Raw genomic sequence first — 18,102 nt, forward strand, 5'->3', positions numbered from 1 at the left:
CAAGATAAACACAAGCACATCAGAGTTGTATAAATCATGCTTTGTCACAAACCAGGCTAAAGAGCAATGCATGAAGTAGGAGAAAGAGTTTTTACACTGTGAGGCAGAGTTACTTCTGCTGCCTGTGGTTTCTTTCATTATTCACCTGTACAGGTGAAATGCCATTAACGTCTGACATTATGTTTGTGGGTGTTTAGAGGCTTAACAGTATCTGACTTGAGTGGATTATAGTAAGAGTGCACTAATATTTTAATTTACAAGCTTCAGAATACATTTTACAAATGTTAAATCTCCAATCATTTGTCTAGTCACTCTGGTTGCATCATTCCACTTACAGCAATATCATGAAAGTATTGCTGTCCTTCATTTGGGAGGCTTTGTAACAGTGAAGAAAAGTGCTTTAAAGGTTGTACTTTTATGCTAGAAGGGAGGAGCTTAAGAGACATGTAGCATAACTGGCAAATACTTTTGATATGGTTATGTCCCAAGTTTTATCTACCACAGAATCCTTCCCTTGCTGTGCATCAAGGATTAAAAGGATTTTGTGAATATAGTCAAGTCATTTTAATTATATATGTTAAAATCCCCACCCAAACTTGGCAAGATACCAGTTGCTTTACCTATTAAATTGTTACTGTCTCAACCGATGAGTTTTTATCACTTCTCTCATTCTCTCCCCCATCTCGCTGGGGTGGAGTAAAGCAGTGACTGTGTGGGGCTTAGCAGCTGGCTGGGGTTAAACAATGACATAAGGGTTGGTGAAAGATTTGAGACATGTTTTTTTGAAAGAGTACGATCGCTACTTTTCTTTCCTTGATATATCAACACGGTTCTAGGGGATGCTGTTAGAAAAACACTCTGTTTCTATATGTACCACTGCTGTTTGGGGGGAGATTGCTTCTCCAGGATCCAGGTATGTTTACCACCAAGGGCTCTGCACTTTAATGTATTTGATCATGAAGATTCAGTCTGTGTAAAAGGCATTTGGATCAAGGGAAAAATGCTACTAAACTGTGCCTAGGTGCTCTTTGCAGTCCTGAAAAGAGTTAGGTTGGCTAGAAGAAAGCTGAGCAACTATGAAAGTCCATATAACAGGAATAACACATCTGGGACGAGAATTAACACAGAGGTGCTAGGAAATAAAAGTTAGTTCTCTGGCTATCCCAGCTAGCAAGGAAGAGATACAAAGACTTCTTCAAGTTGTGTACTATTGTGATTGAGGGAAATTCGTGCTTAATCTGACTGTGTAAATAACTAAATTTGGGGTTCCTGTAAGAAAGTCCAGTGTGTAGAAGAAGACAATCCAAATAAAGAATTTGCAACACTTGACCTCTGGCTCAGGGTGGTACCTTGCAAGCTGAATCAATGCTGTTGAAATAACCTGGTTAAAAAGCCATATTGAAATCTTGTTTTCCACTCAATTTATGAGTGTTGGGAATTCTGTATGGTATTTTTGAAAGTTATCCCTATATTTGGTTAAGAAAGGACCACCTAGAGAAAGATATTTTAGAAGTTTCTTAAACAGGCCAGGTAAAACAAGTCATTATATTTCACATCTCATCTTACACAATGCTGATTAGTCACGACTCAGGCATAGGAGAGAGCAAACCTTCATCAGATTCCTTGTCTCTCAGTGACTGCTGAGCAATGCTCGGTACACAGCTGGTGTCAGCGCCTTGGTGCTTTTATCTAGAGTCTGGCATCTGTTCATACTTTCAAAATAATGGAAAAAAAAAAGTGAAAAGCCTCTTTTAGGTATTTTAAATTGGAAATAGGATCAAATGGAGATGTGAATCCAGATTTCTCTACAGTAATATTGAGCATCTGTCGTTAACCTGTAAGAGCTTGTATGTAATAAGGAAAATTAAGATCATCTCAAAGGGAATTTCTCACTTCCATCTTACCACAGGGCTGACATCCCTTATCACTGCAGACCAGAAATCTAGTTGAGATGATGTTCTGTTGAGATGGTTGGATATTTGATAAACAAGAGTAACTTCATATCCATATCCTTCCTCTCAGAAATGGAGCAGTGGCTTTTACATTCTGTTCTTATTTCCACCTTGTGCAAACACATCCAGTATGATGTTTTATTGGACATGTGGTGCTCTTAGGCCAGAACTGGGTAGTAGTTTGTATGTAGCTGAAAATGAACTTGACTTCACTTCTCTTAGTCTCACCTCTTAAATCTCTGAGGTCTGGTCTTTGTATGAGAGGCACACTGAGCACTAAAAAGCATTGTTGTTGTTTAACCCCAGCTGGCAACTAAGCACCATGCAGTTGCTTGTTTACACCCGCCTTGCCCCATCCCTGCCACAGTGGGGAGGAGAATCAGAAAGAAAAGACAAACTTCATGGGTTGAGGTAAGAACAGTTTAATAATTGAAATAAAATTTTATTTATTATAACAATACCTGTAATGAAAAGGAGAGGGAGAGAGGAAAGTAAAACCCAAGAGAAGGAAGTGATACATAGTACAATCAGTTACCACCTGATGACTGATGCCCAGCCCATCCCTTAGCAGCAATCAGCAGCTCTCAGCCAACTCTCCCCAGTTTATATACTGAACATGGCAGTGTACAGTATGAAATATCCTTTGGCTCGTTCACGTCAGCCATCCTGGCTATCTTCCCTCCTGGTTTTTTGTGCACCTCCTCTCTGGCAAAGCATGGGAAACTGAAAGGTCCTTGATACAGAGTAAAGCACTACTTAGCAACAACCAAAACGTCAGTGTGTTATCAACATTATTCTCATACTAAATCCAAAACACAGCCTGTACCATCTACAAAGAAGAAAATTATTCCAGCCTCAACAAGGACCATTTTCTACATCCATTTGTTCACTGGTAGGTCATTTTTCTAATAAAATGTTCATGAAAATGCATGTTCTGGAAATGTAATTGAGGTTTACTAGGGCTGAACTCAGTTCTACTATTTGTGTTTTAGAAAGAAGAGAGACATTTACTTTCTGCACTTCTTCCCATCAGTTTTGGATGAAACTTTTTTCTCTGAAGCAGAAGTTTTAAATTGCAAGGTTTTGAAGTCAGGGTCAAGATGAAGACTCCTGACAAATGAAAGACCTATGGTCAATTACTTTCTTCTAAGACATTTTGCTAGCTCAGCTGTCTCTGTAACTCTGAACTAAGACTAATGCTTGCTAGTCGCTCAAGTTATCATTGTTTAGGATTTGCTGTTTGACAATCAGGTCAGCAAATGCTTTGTATAATAATGTTCAGAAGAAGATTTGCATTGAGATGTTAACAGAAATGTGATAGGTAATTGATGGCAGCTTCCATAGAAGTCGTTCTTTTAACCAGTGAGAACTATTTTGTACAGTGCAGAACAAAAAAGTCAATTTACTGCTATGGAAAATAGACTTCTTTACAGTTATTGCAATTACAATTGCAGTTTGAGGCAGTGATGTTGGCACATTGTTGCCAGATGGAGGATTGTTCTTAGTGGCCACTTAATTAACAGGTGGTAAACACTTGCACGCAAATACCCATATTCACATGTGCAGAGAGCTCACTGGGCCAGAACGATGCTTCTGGCTTAGAGAGCGAGTGTTACTAATGCAGTCTGCCAATGAGAACGTCAGAGTAAATTATCCCCTCTGGAACTGCGAGCCGTCTATCTGCCACCTGCACAGGAGCTCCCAAGCTGTGCAACGCCTCATGAAAGCTGTGACCCTTTGGAAGGCAGCAAAGGGAGCTGGAAAAGTTTGGGTAGCTCAGGGGGAGAAGTCCTGCTGTCTCTAAAGGAGGCTACTGAAGGATGGGTTCCCACCCAAGTTCTTTCTCATACCATGGCTATCTATATGTAAGATGTCTGGACAGGTTTCTAGTAGACAACACCCACAGCTTTCATTGGAAAAATTTAATGTATTTTACAAAGTTGCCTGTGCATCTTGGGGAAGGAGGGAGAGCCCATGGAGATAAATGGACCCTGCTCCTCAGCTGCCATAATTCATTATCTGGCTGGTACAGAACTCATAATTTAATTATGTATTAAGAATAATCTGTCATATTTCTGTATTGCCTCCTATCTGAGAATCTCAAACACGATTTTTTAAATTGCATCTCACAGTTCACAGAAGTGTAATGATTTGTACTTGAACCTGTTTAGATGGCAAGAAAATAGATGTAGGGATGATTTAAAAGGTCACAGCAAACAGTATTTCCAAGATTCTAGGGAAGAAAAAGAACTTCTAAATCCTAGCAATACTGTCATCTTACTTGTAGTTCTGTCTGTTGTTGCCACTGGCCAACACTAGAGTTGAAATCCAAAAGTTAGTTTGGAAAATTGAGTGAGATGTTGGCAACAGATGGCATTATGGAAGGCAGTCCAAAAAGGAGTGTCAAATTATTCATTTAAGTAATAGCCAGCTGCAAAAATGCAGCTGGCAATCTGAAATGGTCCTATTATGAACATTAGTTAACAGTATCATGGTCTTAAAATAAGGTAAATGTTATTCTGGAGTGTATCAGCCTTGCAATGAAAAGCTCTTCTTGCTTCTCATGGGAAGGACCAGGGCTATTATGCCCAATTTTGAGCATTATTCTTGGAGTGTTTATGAGCCAGTCCATGAAGGCTCATCAAAGAGCAGAGAGAATGGTTTGAGGGCTAGGAAATTTGGTCAAGAAGGAAAGATAGGACAAACTCAGGTCAGGTATTAAAGAAGACTGTGGGGAGTTGGTAATAGTCTTCAGATACAAAGATTGCCCAAAAAAAGGAAAAAAGATTGTTTTACCTATTCATGGTGCATTAGATAGAAGTAATGGACTTAAACTGCAGAGAATTGGATTAGCTGTTAGGAAAATACATTTACGTAAGGATAATGAATACAGTAATAAATTTCCAGAGGAAAGTGTGTTTCCCTCTGCCTCTGGATGTCTTTAAGAACTGATTAGACACACCCCTGTCAGCTATAACTGCAATAGGAACAAGAAGCTGGTCACGGTGATTCCAGATGTGCTGTCCTGTCATATGGTGGTTCTCCTATCTCACATTTAAAACCTGTTTAGAACTTGCTTCTGTCTTGCTGCTTGTATTGCAACTGTAGCTGAGGATAATCTGAGGCGCAGCTTTTGCTTTTCTGTTCAGTTCAGCAAATTGATGGGCCAAACATGTTTCTCCACAGTGATGTTAGGCTAGCATGTGCATCCAATTCACTCCTGTCTCACAGCACCTTTTTTGCCTGGCTGCAACTTTGCATTACTCACTCTCCTCCAGTTCTGGCCATGACCTACTGATGTGGTTTATTGCTGAAATATGTATGATGTCCAGGACTCTCATTGAGGGCTTGGAACTCTCCTTGTCACTTTGTGATTACCTTTCTTTTACAACTAGTATTTCGGCATATTTTGCCAAAGTCTATTTGTGTATCATTTCCATCAGCTGTCTGGATGAAGTTGTCCAAGTACTGTTGGATGTGGAAAGGTGGAAAGGACTACTACTAGTAGAAAAGCCATATTCAAGAGGTTAGGGTTTTTCTTAGAACACAATCAATCTTTTGCTCAGTATCTGCACAGCACAATCATACTACAGTTTTGTCAGATTACAAATAATACTGTGATTTCTAAGCAGTGTTTGAGTTACTTTTACATCTGTCTACATTTGGAAGTTTTCCAATTAAAAAATAAGTAAATTAATATAGTATTAACTTTACTAGTGACTAACACACTGGGTCATCACTATAGCTTAGCAGTTCTGCATTATTGTAAGGTTTATTCCTTTTCTAATACTTTTGCTGGTGTGGTTTTAAATGTTTCAAAATCGTAAGAAAATGCTAGTTATTATTGATATGGAAAATAACATCTTTTGTCAGGGTTCCTCTGATGCCATTTATTTGAAGAACATTTATAATTTGGTTAATGATCAGGTTCATTTTGCTGAGTTCTAGGGGAGATCTGGTACCTGGTAAGCAAAGGAGATGATTTTGGAACTGGAATATGGGGCAGCTTGCTTGCTTCTTCCCTGAATTTAGAGTTGCTGATATTTTGAAATAGAATAAATGCCTTCTCATTTTAAATGGACTTCAGTTTCCTATAAAAATAAATGAGCTTTGGAGGTATCTGGTAGATCTGCTGTGTACGGCTCTCTTCTTATTGTCTTTTAAGTCTGTTTAAATCTTACTTCTGTCCTCTGTCACCATCATTGCAATACTTAAGGAAATGCTATGTGTTTCTCACTATTCTGTTTGATGCAGTGAATTGTGTTCTCCCCATTCTGCTTCACCCCAGCTGCTTGTTTTGTCCTTCCATCGCATCCTGTGCAGGCTTCCTGGGGGACCTTTCCTGTTGGTTGTGGTCTTACTGTGTTAACTCCGATCATGGATTGAGAAAGTACCTTGATATGAAAAGAAAAAAAGAAAAAAAAAAGCAACATAAGATTGAAATCACAATAAACCATGTATTTACTACACATTCTACTTATTTTTCCCTTTGTTTTTATTTTTGTGCAGATTGTTTCTCAGAGGAAGCTCTCCAAGTCCTTACTCAAACATGGCAACACAGCAGGAAAGTCATCTATAACAGTAAGTCAGTCTTAAATATGCTTTTGTTTTCCAATTATTTAGAAATATCTAATGTGACTAATTCTCTCTAAAAGCATCCTGCTAAGCCATCAGAACAACCCTTGACTGAGAAATGTATTTAAATTGTTTATTTGACGACTGGCACTGTTTCTAACAAATGCTTGTTTCAAGGAAATGGCAACAAATAATGTATGATTTGTACATAAGCCACAATACTTACTACTAGTACTTTTAAGGTACTTGGATGACAGCAAGTAACTTCTGCTGCTTGAATACTTTTAGTTGAAGGACTGGAACCTGCAGAATTTTTACCTGCCTTGAGACGTGAAGGAGCCTCATCTTTCTTTTCCCTTGGGCTTTTTCAAGTTTCTTAGGAAAAAAGAAAGGGAAAAAAAAATTTTGATGAGATTAGTTTTAGATGTGTTGTAATGCAACTAAGAACTGGATTGTTATAGCCCCATGTGTATCCTGAAATCTGAAAATTAGTGTATTACCTCTCTTTTTCTGTGCTGGCTTGCTTGGGAGATCAATCTTGTCTGCGCTGAACCTGGCATGCTTGTGACATTTGCAGCTCTGCATTAAGATGAAGGCTATAATAAAAGATTCTGCTTTGGGGATCTCTGCTCTGTTGCATCATGAGATTGAGAAGGAATTTTTCCCTTAATGTGCGATTTGCCAGATGGATTTCTTCTGGCTTGATTGTTTGGATATTTTTTCTGCCTTCAGCCACAAAAGAGACAGCAGACTATGAGATACTTTTTGAGAGCCCAGGGAGTTTGATTTCTTAGATGTCTTCCTTGGTGCTTGGCTGGGAATTGATTTGCTTAAATGCATACAGTAAACTTGGTTTTGGTCTGGGGTTGGAAAGGAGTTCCCCACTCATCTGGCTGAATAGAACCAGGAAAGAGTTTTGTTCCCTAAATAACTTGGTGTGGTTTGCCTGCTGGGATAAACCAGGCATACTTCATCTCGCCCATCCCTGTGGTGTTCTGGACCTCCCTTCTGTTCTTCTTTGAGGAACACCAAAGAGTTTAGTCTTGTGAAAACATAAATGCTCTAGTACAACTAAAATTATTAGGCTTGTTAGTGGAGTGTTCTGGCAAAAATTAAATCACTGTGTTAAACAGAAGATGAGAGAAAATGAGTAAATAGTCCCTGCTGGCCTCACACTGGATGATAACCATGAAATATGGACCTTAATTACATGCTTTGGCTTCTGGCCAGCAATACTAAAGAGCAAGTTGACTTTACTTGAATGGGAGAAAACGGAACCCAGACAAAAAATATTGTGTGAAAAGTTTTTTGTCTCAACAGAATAATTTAAAACTGATTATTTATCATTATTTCTGGATCTAGGGACATACCAGGTGTCTGTCAAGTATGGAAGTTAGAAATACTAGTTTCCTAACTCATTCAGTGTAGTGAATTATGAGTTTTCATAGGATTTTGAAAGTTCCTATCTTAGCAAGTTTTGCTGGAATTTTATTAGCCCTTTAACTGTGTAATGCCTCATCCACACAATCTTATAATATGGCTGTGGGAAGAAACAGAACATTGTTCATCTTCTCCAGCCAGAAGTCTGTAAACCTTTATAAGAGTGGGTTCATTATTTTCAGTTAAAAATACTTGCGAAATTTGGTGTGCGAATTCCAGAGCACTGTTGGTCATACACAGCCTAACCAGATCTTTTAAACCATCAGACTACATGGAAGAGAAATGTGTCAGACTCTATGGGCCAAATTTCCAGCAAGCTGATGTTTGCCTGGAAGATGTTACACACCACATATGTGCCTGTGTGATGGTACTTTAATGCCCAGTTAAGCATCTGCGCCTCTGTGTGACTGCGAGTATTTTGCATGGAGAAACACCACAGCTCATTGCTGTGAGGTGTCACAGCCGGAATGGTCTCAACTCAGGGAATTTTACTTAATTTTATTAATTGCCAGTCAAAGTAAAGTTTTAACTACAGAGAAACAAATCAGACAAAAAAAATCCTCTTAGGGAAAATACTTTTCCTACCCTTTCCCTGTACTCCACTTCTGACACCTCTCCTGCCTCCTTCATGGTCTTCACTCCCTTTGCCTTCACTTCATGTTGTGCTCAGTCCCTTTGATGAGGTGCTGTGTGACACAGGTCAGGATCAGAAAACAGTGATTTTTTTTTTGCTGCTCTTTGAGGTTTTTTTCACTCATTTTCTTAGCTCTGCTCTGGGCTTACACGCAGGCCACAGACCCTTCAGGGGCATCTCTGCTCCAGCATGTGCCTTACCTGAGGGTATACACACTCAGAGGTGCCTCCTCCAGCATGGAGCACTTCCTTCAAAGAGTGAATCTCCAGCTGTGTCCCCACAGCATTCCTTTCTCCATGCCTCCTCCTGGATCTTCTTTAGGGTGGTCTCACAGGCCTCCTACCTCTCCTTCCTTTGTGTCTCTTGCCTCTGGCAGCTGCTGCCCTTTCTGAAATAGGTTCACAAGAGGTGCTATATGCACCTCTGACGGGTTGATGTTTTGGGGTGCAGTTGGTAGCTGCTGCCAAGCCAGTTTGACAAGTTGTTGGGGTGTCCCTGCAGCTCCCCAAGGACTTCAAATGATGGAGACACAGCCTCTCTGGGAAGCTGGCATGACTGCTGTGTGTGTGGTAATGTACATAAAACACCCAAGAAATAGGTTCTTTTGGGAGATTTAATACCTGGGGAGAAGATGTACAACAGGGAAAAAAGTTTTAAAGCTGTCAAATAGAATATAATGTGGTTTGTTTCAAAGAATATTTTTCACTGAGAAATCCCAGGTTTGGTTAAATGGCTTACTTAGGAAACTAGTTTAGTTGGTTTTTTTGGGTTTTTTATGTTGCATAGCACAGTGACTGGCATCATTATTGACATAGCTTACACCATCTGAAAGAATCATGCTGCATTATTTTAGAATTACATTGCTTCTCACTCCATCTACAGCAAATTGTTTTGCCAGTTGTAGAAAAATTATACCAGGAGAACTTTCCTGCTCTAGATGTGCCTTTTGTGACAACTAATAACAGGTGACTTCACTCCTTTTTTCATTTATCTTGCCAAATGATGCTGAAGCAGCATAAAAATAATTGGGCTTTAGACCCAAGTAATACAACTCTTGTAGAGCATTTTTTGTCCCCTTGGACACTGTGAGATTGTGGAATTCTCTGTTTTCCACTCTTTGGAGGAGTACTTGGTCAGAGGAAAGGGATGCCTGGTGGATGTTGATGTCTGTCCATTGACAGGTGATTGACAAGGCATAGTCACATGACACAAAGTGATTCGGGTTTCTGGGCTGACCGAGGTGATGCCCTTCCTGACAGCAAAGAGAAACACATTAACTTGTTGCACACTTCAGTTTCCTAAATGGGGTCTGCAGTCTTCACACACTGAAAAATGGCGTCGTTCTCCCCTTCCATTACACCATGCACAGCTCAAATGTAGCTTTCCATTTAGGTGATCGCTGAGGAATTGTCTGGCAATGATGACTACGTTGAACTTTCATTCAGTGCACGGAAATTGGATGACAAGGTAAGCTGCTTGATATTAACCTTTCTGAAAGATATAAGAATGCCTGCAAATATAATTTGATGAGATTTTCCATGACATATATTTTTGCCTTGTGTTATTAAACACATCAGGGTTTTCAGATGAATGTTCACAATGAGGCTTTCCTTGAGTTGCGAAGTAATTAAAAAAAAAAACTCAAGGGAATCTAATTAAAACCAAGACAAGTTAATTACACTACAACCAAGACAATTTAATTATGTAAAATGCCACAGATCAGAAGTGTTTAGAGAAGTGAACTTTCTGTAAGTAGTCAATGATGTTATCATTGAAGTTTTCTAAAATACAGCTAGAAAACTTCGTAACAGCTCAGTCATGATACATGTTTTGTTCAACAAAATGTAGCTCAAATGTGAGAAAAAGACTTGCATGTTTGTTAAAAACTTTTTTCCTCTTCGGGAAGAAAACTCTCCACTGACTCAAACACTACTCAACTTTGTAAGGAGTATCTCTTTCTGAAAAGATCTGTTATTGTTTAGCATTTACTTATAATAAGCATCTCAAACAACCCACAGCCCAAGAAAACCTGATGACTGTTTGTACCACTCTCTGTTATTTCAGTGTAATAGCAGGCATAGAATTCTTTGAGGTATACAGTCCCTTCTTTTATATGAAAGTGCTTCTAATTAGAAGCATATGGCAGGACTATGCAAAGGTTTAGGTTTGTGATGCCCCAAGTGTGTTCTTGTAAACATCTGACCTGTGAGTAGCTTAAAATCAAATCAGCAAGACTACTTTTGGATACATATACATCAGGTTTTCAAAATTGCGTTGTAACTTACGAAAAATATTTTCAGTTGAAACTACTGGAAAATCTCAGGCAAGCAGAAAGTACACAGAAAGATAAATAGTACTGGCATATAACTTTAAAATAAACTTGATAAAACATAAAATTTTACTGTGCTCAGGATCATTAACAATCATAAATGATCAGGATGTGAATTTGCTTCTCATCTGAAAGATAAATTACTTTTTTCTTTCAGAGTTGCTGAAGTCTTAGTGGTTTTGAGTTGCATAATTTATTTAGGTGTCAAAATGTAAACTTAACAACCTTTCTTTAGACAGATATCTGTAGAAGTAATTCCCAGACTTGTACACAAGTTTCTTCCTGTTCCATATGCTGTTACATCTAGGAAAAAGGAAAGGACATGAACAACACAATAAGACTGTATTTAGTCATTGCTTTTCCACAAATGCAAACTCTAATCTGCTTTAAATATTAGGCTTCTAGCACTTGTTGGTATAAATTAAAAGGATACTGCCAGAGAGCAATTCCAAGCCAGATCAGTGTTGTCTGGGCAACAGTTTGAGAGTGATTGAAACACTTTATGGGGATAAGGTGAGAGGGATCAGTCTGAAATGTTGCGACAGTATTGTCATTTTTGCCATTTTAACATGTCCAGTCAAAGTGGGCTTCATCTAATAAAAAATTCCTGGATGATGCAGTGTGCAAGTCAAGCAGTGACTCATCATGTCTTACCTGAATCCAAATTCCTGTCTTCAAATGATGCAAATCTCTGGAAGCCTATTGCGTTGAAAGAAGTCTTTCAGTTTCCTCCAGCTAAAGGTGTAGCTCTAAACCTCGCTGAAGCTTGGTTTACTTCTTCTGTAAGAAAAGTGTATGGCTTATAATGAACTTTGACATCATTAAATGCAAGGTACTATTTGTAATTATTTTTATTAAGGTTTGAAATTACTTAAATTGCATAGTTCAGCCATTGGTGAAAAAAATGAGTGCTCTGATGTCACAAAAAGGAAAAAAAAATCAAAGAATTGAGAAGATCCCATTTTGTAAAATCCTAAGCATGGTTTTGTATGCCTCTCCCTACTCAGAGAAGTGAACATCTGAGTAGAGATGTAACGTCAGAGAAACCAACTGAGGATTGAAACTGGCCTTGGAGTCTCCTGAAAGACAGAGGAAGCCTCTGGAAGCAGTCACTCATGCTCTGCTATGGGGTCACCTTTGTTAGCCATGGGGCTCATGCACTAGCTGTGGGAGTGGCAGAAGACAAATAGAATCCTAATGTCTCACAACTTGTAAATAAAGGAAGGGGTGGGGGGACATCAGGTATGTGCTGACAGGATTAAAAAAAAAAAAATTCTTTCCATCCATTACCATCTTGAATGGACAGGAATATTCTTCCTTCATTCCTTAAAGAAGATCCTTGAAAGAGGATCCAGATTGGTGACCTTAAGTGTACGCATTTCCTACAATAAAGAAAAATATGTGAACAACACATTTTTGGAAAATTAAACAGAAATTGTTGCTATGATATAACAGGCAGGATATGTTTGTTGCATGTTTTTTACTCTCTTGACATAAAACTGCAAGAATTTTAGAGAAGCTACAAAACAAGCCTAATCATTTTTTCTACTGGAGTGGCTGAAACATTCAGTGAAAACTTATAGGAAAATGACAGATGTGAGAGTTTTCTTTAGTTAACTGACTTAGCAGAAATAACCATTATATTTTTTATTACAGTGCTTATTTGGAAGGTATAACTGCATTTTCATGTTTTATTGAAACCCTGTCAGCTTAAATGGCACCTCTTTGTTTCAAGAGATCCACTGAGAATACTTCACCGTGGAACAATAACTTTTGTAAAGGTTTTATTGCATTAATAGCTGTGTCACAATTACCATAACAAGCAGCTACATTTTTTATGATAGCTATAATAAATTATGAGCACTGAGGCAGGCAAAATTCTCTTCTGAGAGAAGCAGTTACCATTGTTTGGGAAAGATTCTCCAGCAAATATCTGCAAAATACAAGCTAATATTGCTTTTATGCATAGTTCCATAGTAGTAGTTAGACTACTACCAAAAAAAATCCTCAAATGCCCTGTTTAGCTGTTGAATAGTATTCAAAGTTTTAGTCTTTTGGCTGCTTCAGCCCTTTTTTAAGGGATCTTTGACTTGATCCCCAAACCTGAATTTTATGAATTGTTGTGCTCTGAAAATTAATCTACTAAAAATGTGTCAAAGTAGGTTCTTAGAAACAGATCTATCTAAATTTTTTAAGTTTAGGCCATGTACTTGTGTTATCACTGTGTAAGTGCTGCACATCCTGGAAGAACGATGTGCATTATACCACTAGCAAATATATTACATTAATCATTTAAATCATATTAAAATAACACAATATATTGCTGCTATTCTTCTTTCAGATGGTATTCTTGTGAGATAATGCAAAGCTATTAGATTCAGCATAACAACCAAAGAAGTGTTAATTGTGAAGCAAATGTTTCTTCAGCTTATCATTTTTTACTTCTTACAAAACACTTTCAATATAGAAGGATTTTTTTGTTTGTACCTCTGTTCTGAAAGTAATTAGGCTTTGTTTTTGCATTGAAGGAGGAGTGATATAAGGCACTTATATCTTTCCCTTTATGTGGTATTATCTTGGTAGTTAAAACCAGGTATTAAAAATTATTTCCTTTGTGCTGATGTGCTGTTGTAGCTTTATGATACTCAGCTAGGAATGACACTATATTTTGAGCCTTAAATGAAATCTTGGCTTCCTTTCTGAATTCTTTTGCACTCCAGAGTGTCTTCTTCGGATGTATCATTTTGAGGTATTTTCTTTCAAATAACTTATCAAACTTGTGTTTGATAAAGAAACTGTTAACATTAAGCCTTTTCTCAGCTTCCATCAGAATGCTTATGTGCGAGAAGAGGCAGCTCAATCTTTTTTAACCCTATGTGGTCTGGATTTTCATGTCACTATTATTAAACCAACACTCTCTCTCTCTGCTTGTTCTCTCTGCTATGTACTGGTAATCTGGCAGAATTTCATCACCAAAACCCCCTACATATTAGCAGTTTAAAGTTTAGATTGGAGTCCAGATACTGAATCTACATCAGGGCCTTGAGGCAAACTCTAGAGTTACTTAGTTGAATTTTGCACTGGTTTTTCAGTTTGATATAAAATGTCCTGTTTACCATGTAGTTGGAACAAAGCGCCAAACATACAGCTTTGTTGTTCCATGCTCCCCATGATAGTATTTAACGGATAAATATTTATGTGCTTTGCACCAGTTGCTAAATGTGCCGTTAAGTTTTCTCTAGAAAGTAAAGAAGCAGATCAACGACAGAAGAGCACTCTGAACCCAACATTATGTCATTTGTAGGACAAGACTTTAGGTTCCTTGAGCCTTGCTTTGTGGTCCATAGGGACTCATTTTCTTCTCCAGACATTCAAATTCAGGTGTCCTGTTTCAAACACCTGAATTCTTTGTTTGTTTTGAAGTTGTGGAATCATAAAAATGTCCCAAAAATAAATTTTACCAAGCCCAGACTTTGACTAGCGTCTTATCCAAAACTGTTCCCAAACCAATGACTATGCAGCTAGTATGGTGGATGTTTGGTGAGGAGAAATTTGTAGAATTATATATATATTAGAGTAATTTTTACACTAACACTATCATAGAAACACTTGGAGAGCAAACAGAATTTCTCACTTCCCCAGACTGACATGGAAGTCTGTGGTTTTGGATATGTCCTGTAGAGAAGAATATTCATATACACAGAGTTAATCCTGTGGCTCTTTTGAAGAAGAAAATGAAGAAGGGACTTGAAACTACAGAAAATAGGCTTAGCGCATTTAAATCCTGTTCTTTCAGCATTGCATAGTTAGAAATTTGAAGCTTCCCCCTCCAGTTGTGGAGGGTTAACAGCCAGTTACTCTTCTGTCCCCCACCAGCCACCATGTCCAGAATAAATGAGCTGTTGAAACAAAAGAGGTTGTGGCCAAACTGAAGCAGCACTATAGAAAGCATCTGAATTTATGTTTGTGTAAGAAAGTTCAGGGTTGTTAGCTGGATGCCAGACTAGGAGAGGGTGTTCTGCAGTGTGTGAATGTGAACATCAGTGTCTCACAGATTCGCCTAGAGATACCAAGTTATTTAGTGCATTACTCTGCTCTGTTTGTCATCTTAGCATGGGCCATGTTACCACACCCTGAAGAGGACTTGCTTCTCTAACCATCTCTAATCCATCTTGTGTTAGTTGGTAGTAGCACAGCGTCTTGGCCAATTAACTTCTGTTTTGAGAGGGTACGTGAACAGTGTGAAATTCAACCCCACTGTGGAATATGCTTCAAAGTGCAATGCATTAGAAAACTGATGTCAAAAGACCAAACAGGTATGGAGACAGAAAGAAACAAGCTAGGGGGATGACGGAGCTAATGCTCAGGGAACTGAGCTGGGTGTGAGAAGGGAAGAAGTTGTATAAGGATATTTTAGAGTTCTGTGTGCCATGATTAAATAGGCAAACTGAGAACAACAACCGTGCTATGGGAATCCTTGTGGGACAAGGACAAGAATGAAATATTGCTGAGAAACACCAAGAGGTCTCACTAATACTGCGCTGCCTCTTCCTTTTCATTAGCAGTCAAGAAAGCACCAGTGCATTGTGCCTGAAAAGCTCAAAGAAAAAGGAGCCTCAAGAGTAACCTGTCCTATATTTTATTTTAGGATTTTTTCAGCAAATCTGATCCTTTTCTGGAGATTTTTCGGGTGAATGATGATGCAACCCAACAACTTGTTCACAGGACTGAGGTAAGGAATAGAGTTGAGTTTATTTTCCAAGGACACAGGTGAGTTGTCAGGAGCCATAGTTTATGCTTCCTGTGTCACAAAGGGAAGTGTTTTTAAATGTGATGTGCAAACACCCACGTTTAAAAACATTTCCTAGTGTTATACTCTAGTATAATTATTAACTAATGGGCATCAGGTCTTGACTTATGCACCTTATGGTAAAGGAAGATGATACTGAAGCCAAAGATCCAAATCCAATTAAACTGGCAGATACTCTGTTTGGAAGCTCAGGAGATATAAATATTAGATTTAGCCAAAACCAGGCTACAGGCTGTATCGTGTTTTCCCATTAATACTATGTTGCTTCTTCCCCACCTCCTCCCAGGTTGCTGGTGCTAAAGGGATTGTAATCTGAGTGCTTTACATTTGTTTCTTATGACCCAGTGACATTACTGCTCTATGGTAATGACTGGCACTGTCTTTAGAAACGGCATTTAGGTGTTTAGGGTGGAGCTGTGGCAGGTGTTAGGGGTTATAAGGCTGTTATGGATTCCATAAAGTTTTCTTAGCAGGGCAAACTGTGTGCCTGTAAATTGAGGTTGCCCATCCCCATTGCCCAGTTCTGCGTCTCTATTCCATGGCTTCCGGTTCAGTAGTACAACCTTCCCCTTGTGAATTATCTCCCACTGAGGCGTGGCAGTGCTGGAGCAATGTTTGTAGCATGATCTGTGGGTATGTATAGGTCCATTTCCCACTTGTGCCTTTTGAGGGCTTTCCAGAGGAGGAGTGTTGCAAACTGCAGGTTGCTCAAGGGCTCATATCCCATGGATGTAGTTCTGAAAACGCCAGCTGAGCTCTGCTTCCTTCTCTTGCTGGTGAATGTACTATATTGAGAATTGTGGCTCTTGTTAGCATTCTGCTGAGAGATGTGGAAATGTTAAGGGTTCTCTTTCTTCTTTTCACTCACAGGTTGTGATGAATAACTTAAATCCAGCATGGAAGACTTTTAAAGTGTCTGTAAATTCTCTGTGCAGTGGAGACCAGGATCGCAGGCTAAAGGTCAGAAGTAATACCTATTTTTTAAATAGTTTTATTCATAGAAAACAAAAGTTGGTCCCTCTTCTTCAACTGTAGATTGCTATTCTGCACTTCCCTCTTCTTTGATGGAAAAGATGATCACACAGCTGCGTTATGATTACCATAATCAAATTAAGGATGCAGAGAAGTGGTAATCCACTGTAATCAGTAGATTATGCTCTATATTTCTTGCAGTAACCTCAAAAAATAATGGGACTGTTTTTCCCAATCAGTTGGATAATTTGACTCCATCATCATTTAACTGGTGAAAGTATATTCATGGGAAGTGGCAGCCCTACCACAATTTTAACTACTATTTTCTCACTTCTCTATCTGGAGGCCTCCTGTAAAAGAAACACTGAAATAAGAGATTTATTATTATACTTGAAGAATAGGATGGCCACAAAGAATCATGTGCCATAGTAATGAAAGTGTTTCTAGTCAACGGAAAGACAGATGATTGGGAACTTGGAGCTTTGTGTAGAAAAAATCATCTTCTTTTGGCTAATTTGGCTTAAATCAAGGCTTTATATGATTGTTTATATCTTCTGATCAGCTTTAAGGCTAATACTAAATTAAACAACATCAAACAAAGAGCACTGGTCCCCAGTGTCTATTCAGACTCTTAGACCTGATGAAAGGATATTGAACCTGAAAGTATGACTATTTTTTTTTCTTACTGTGCCAAATTGCCTAATAGAATTTTATTTTGTCACTGCCAGCATTTCTTCTTTCATCATTATAGCTGCAAAATCCTGCAGAAGGGGTGTTGTCATTTTTCGCTTAGGATGCTGCAGGATGTGCTATGCAGATAGAAAAAATAAAATGCTGGTGTGGATATGTTACAATATATGTCACAGATGAGTGGAAAGGGCAAAAAGCAGTCTTATGAATGATTGGATTGTGGTTTGCCCTGTTATTATGGAACAACATATAAATTTGAGACAAGAGATGGATCAGATTTCTGCTACTGAAATGAAAAGTAGAATTAGCACAGCACTGCCTTCATCACATGTGGCCTTTAAATCACTTAGGTGAGAAAACCTAGGAAGAGAAGCAAACAAAATTGTGAAGTCTCGAATGTGAGAACAAGTGGCAAGTCCATAAGGGTAGAGGAATGAGGTTCTGCAGGGAGAAAAATGCTCTTGTCTCTTTGAAATTGAGGTGAGAAGGTATGAGAAAGGCTCAGATTTCAGTATGGGCAGGCAAAGATGGGTCTGGGAATAAAGGTGGTCTTCTGAGCTATGAGCAGAGACAGTAGTCAAAATTGTGTGCAGATGAACTACCAAAAGAGAGGCTGAAAAGGGAGAAGTGAAGAGGAACAAGAGTAGTCCCTTAGGACTGCCTGTAGAGAAGATATGGGGAAAGTCAGTGAAAGAATGGC

At 38.6% G+C, this 18,102-nt stretch overlaps 1 protein-coding gene across 4 annotated transcripts in view; it reads left to right on the forward strand.

The window, feature by feature from the left end:
• Positions 1–18,102, forward strand: part of CPNE4 (copine 4) — a 229,919-nt gene that overhangs the window by 126,000 nt on the left and 85,817 nt on the right. For all 4 annotated transcript variants that reach the window (XM_032106747.1, XM_032106732.1, XM_032106741.1 and 1 more), the window contains 4 exons: positions 6,462–6,533; positions 9,994–10,068; positions 15,579–15,662; positions 16,611–16,700. In XM_032106747.1, the coding sequence (XP_031962638.1) occupies positions 6,462–6,533; positions 9,994–10,068; positions 15,579–15,662; positions 16,611–16,700 (321 nt within the window). The remainder of the gene's footprint in view (positions 1–6,461; positions 6,534–9,993; positions 10,069–15,578; positions 15,663–16,610; positions 16,701–18,102) is intronic.

Source organism: Corvus moneduloides, chromosome 1, assembly GCF_009650955.1.
Source record: "Corvus moneduloides isolate bCorMon1 chromosome 1, bCorMon1.pri, whole genome shotgun sequence".
Classification (NCBI taxonomy): Eukaryota; Metazoa; Chordata; class Aves; order Passeriformes; family Corvidae; genus Corvus; species Corvus moneduloides.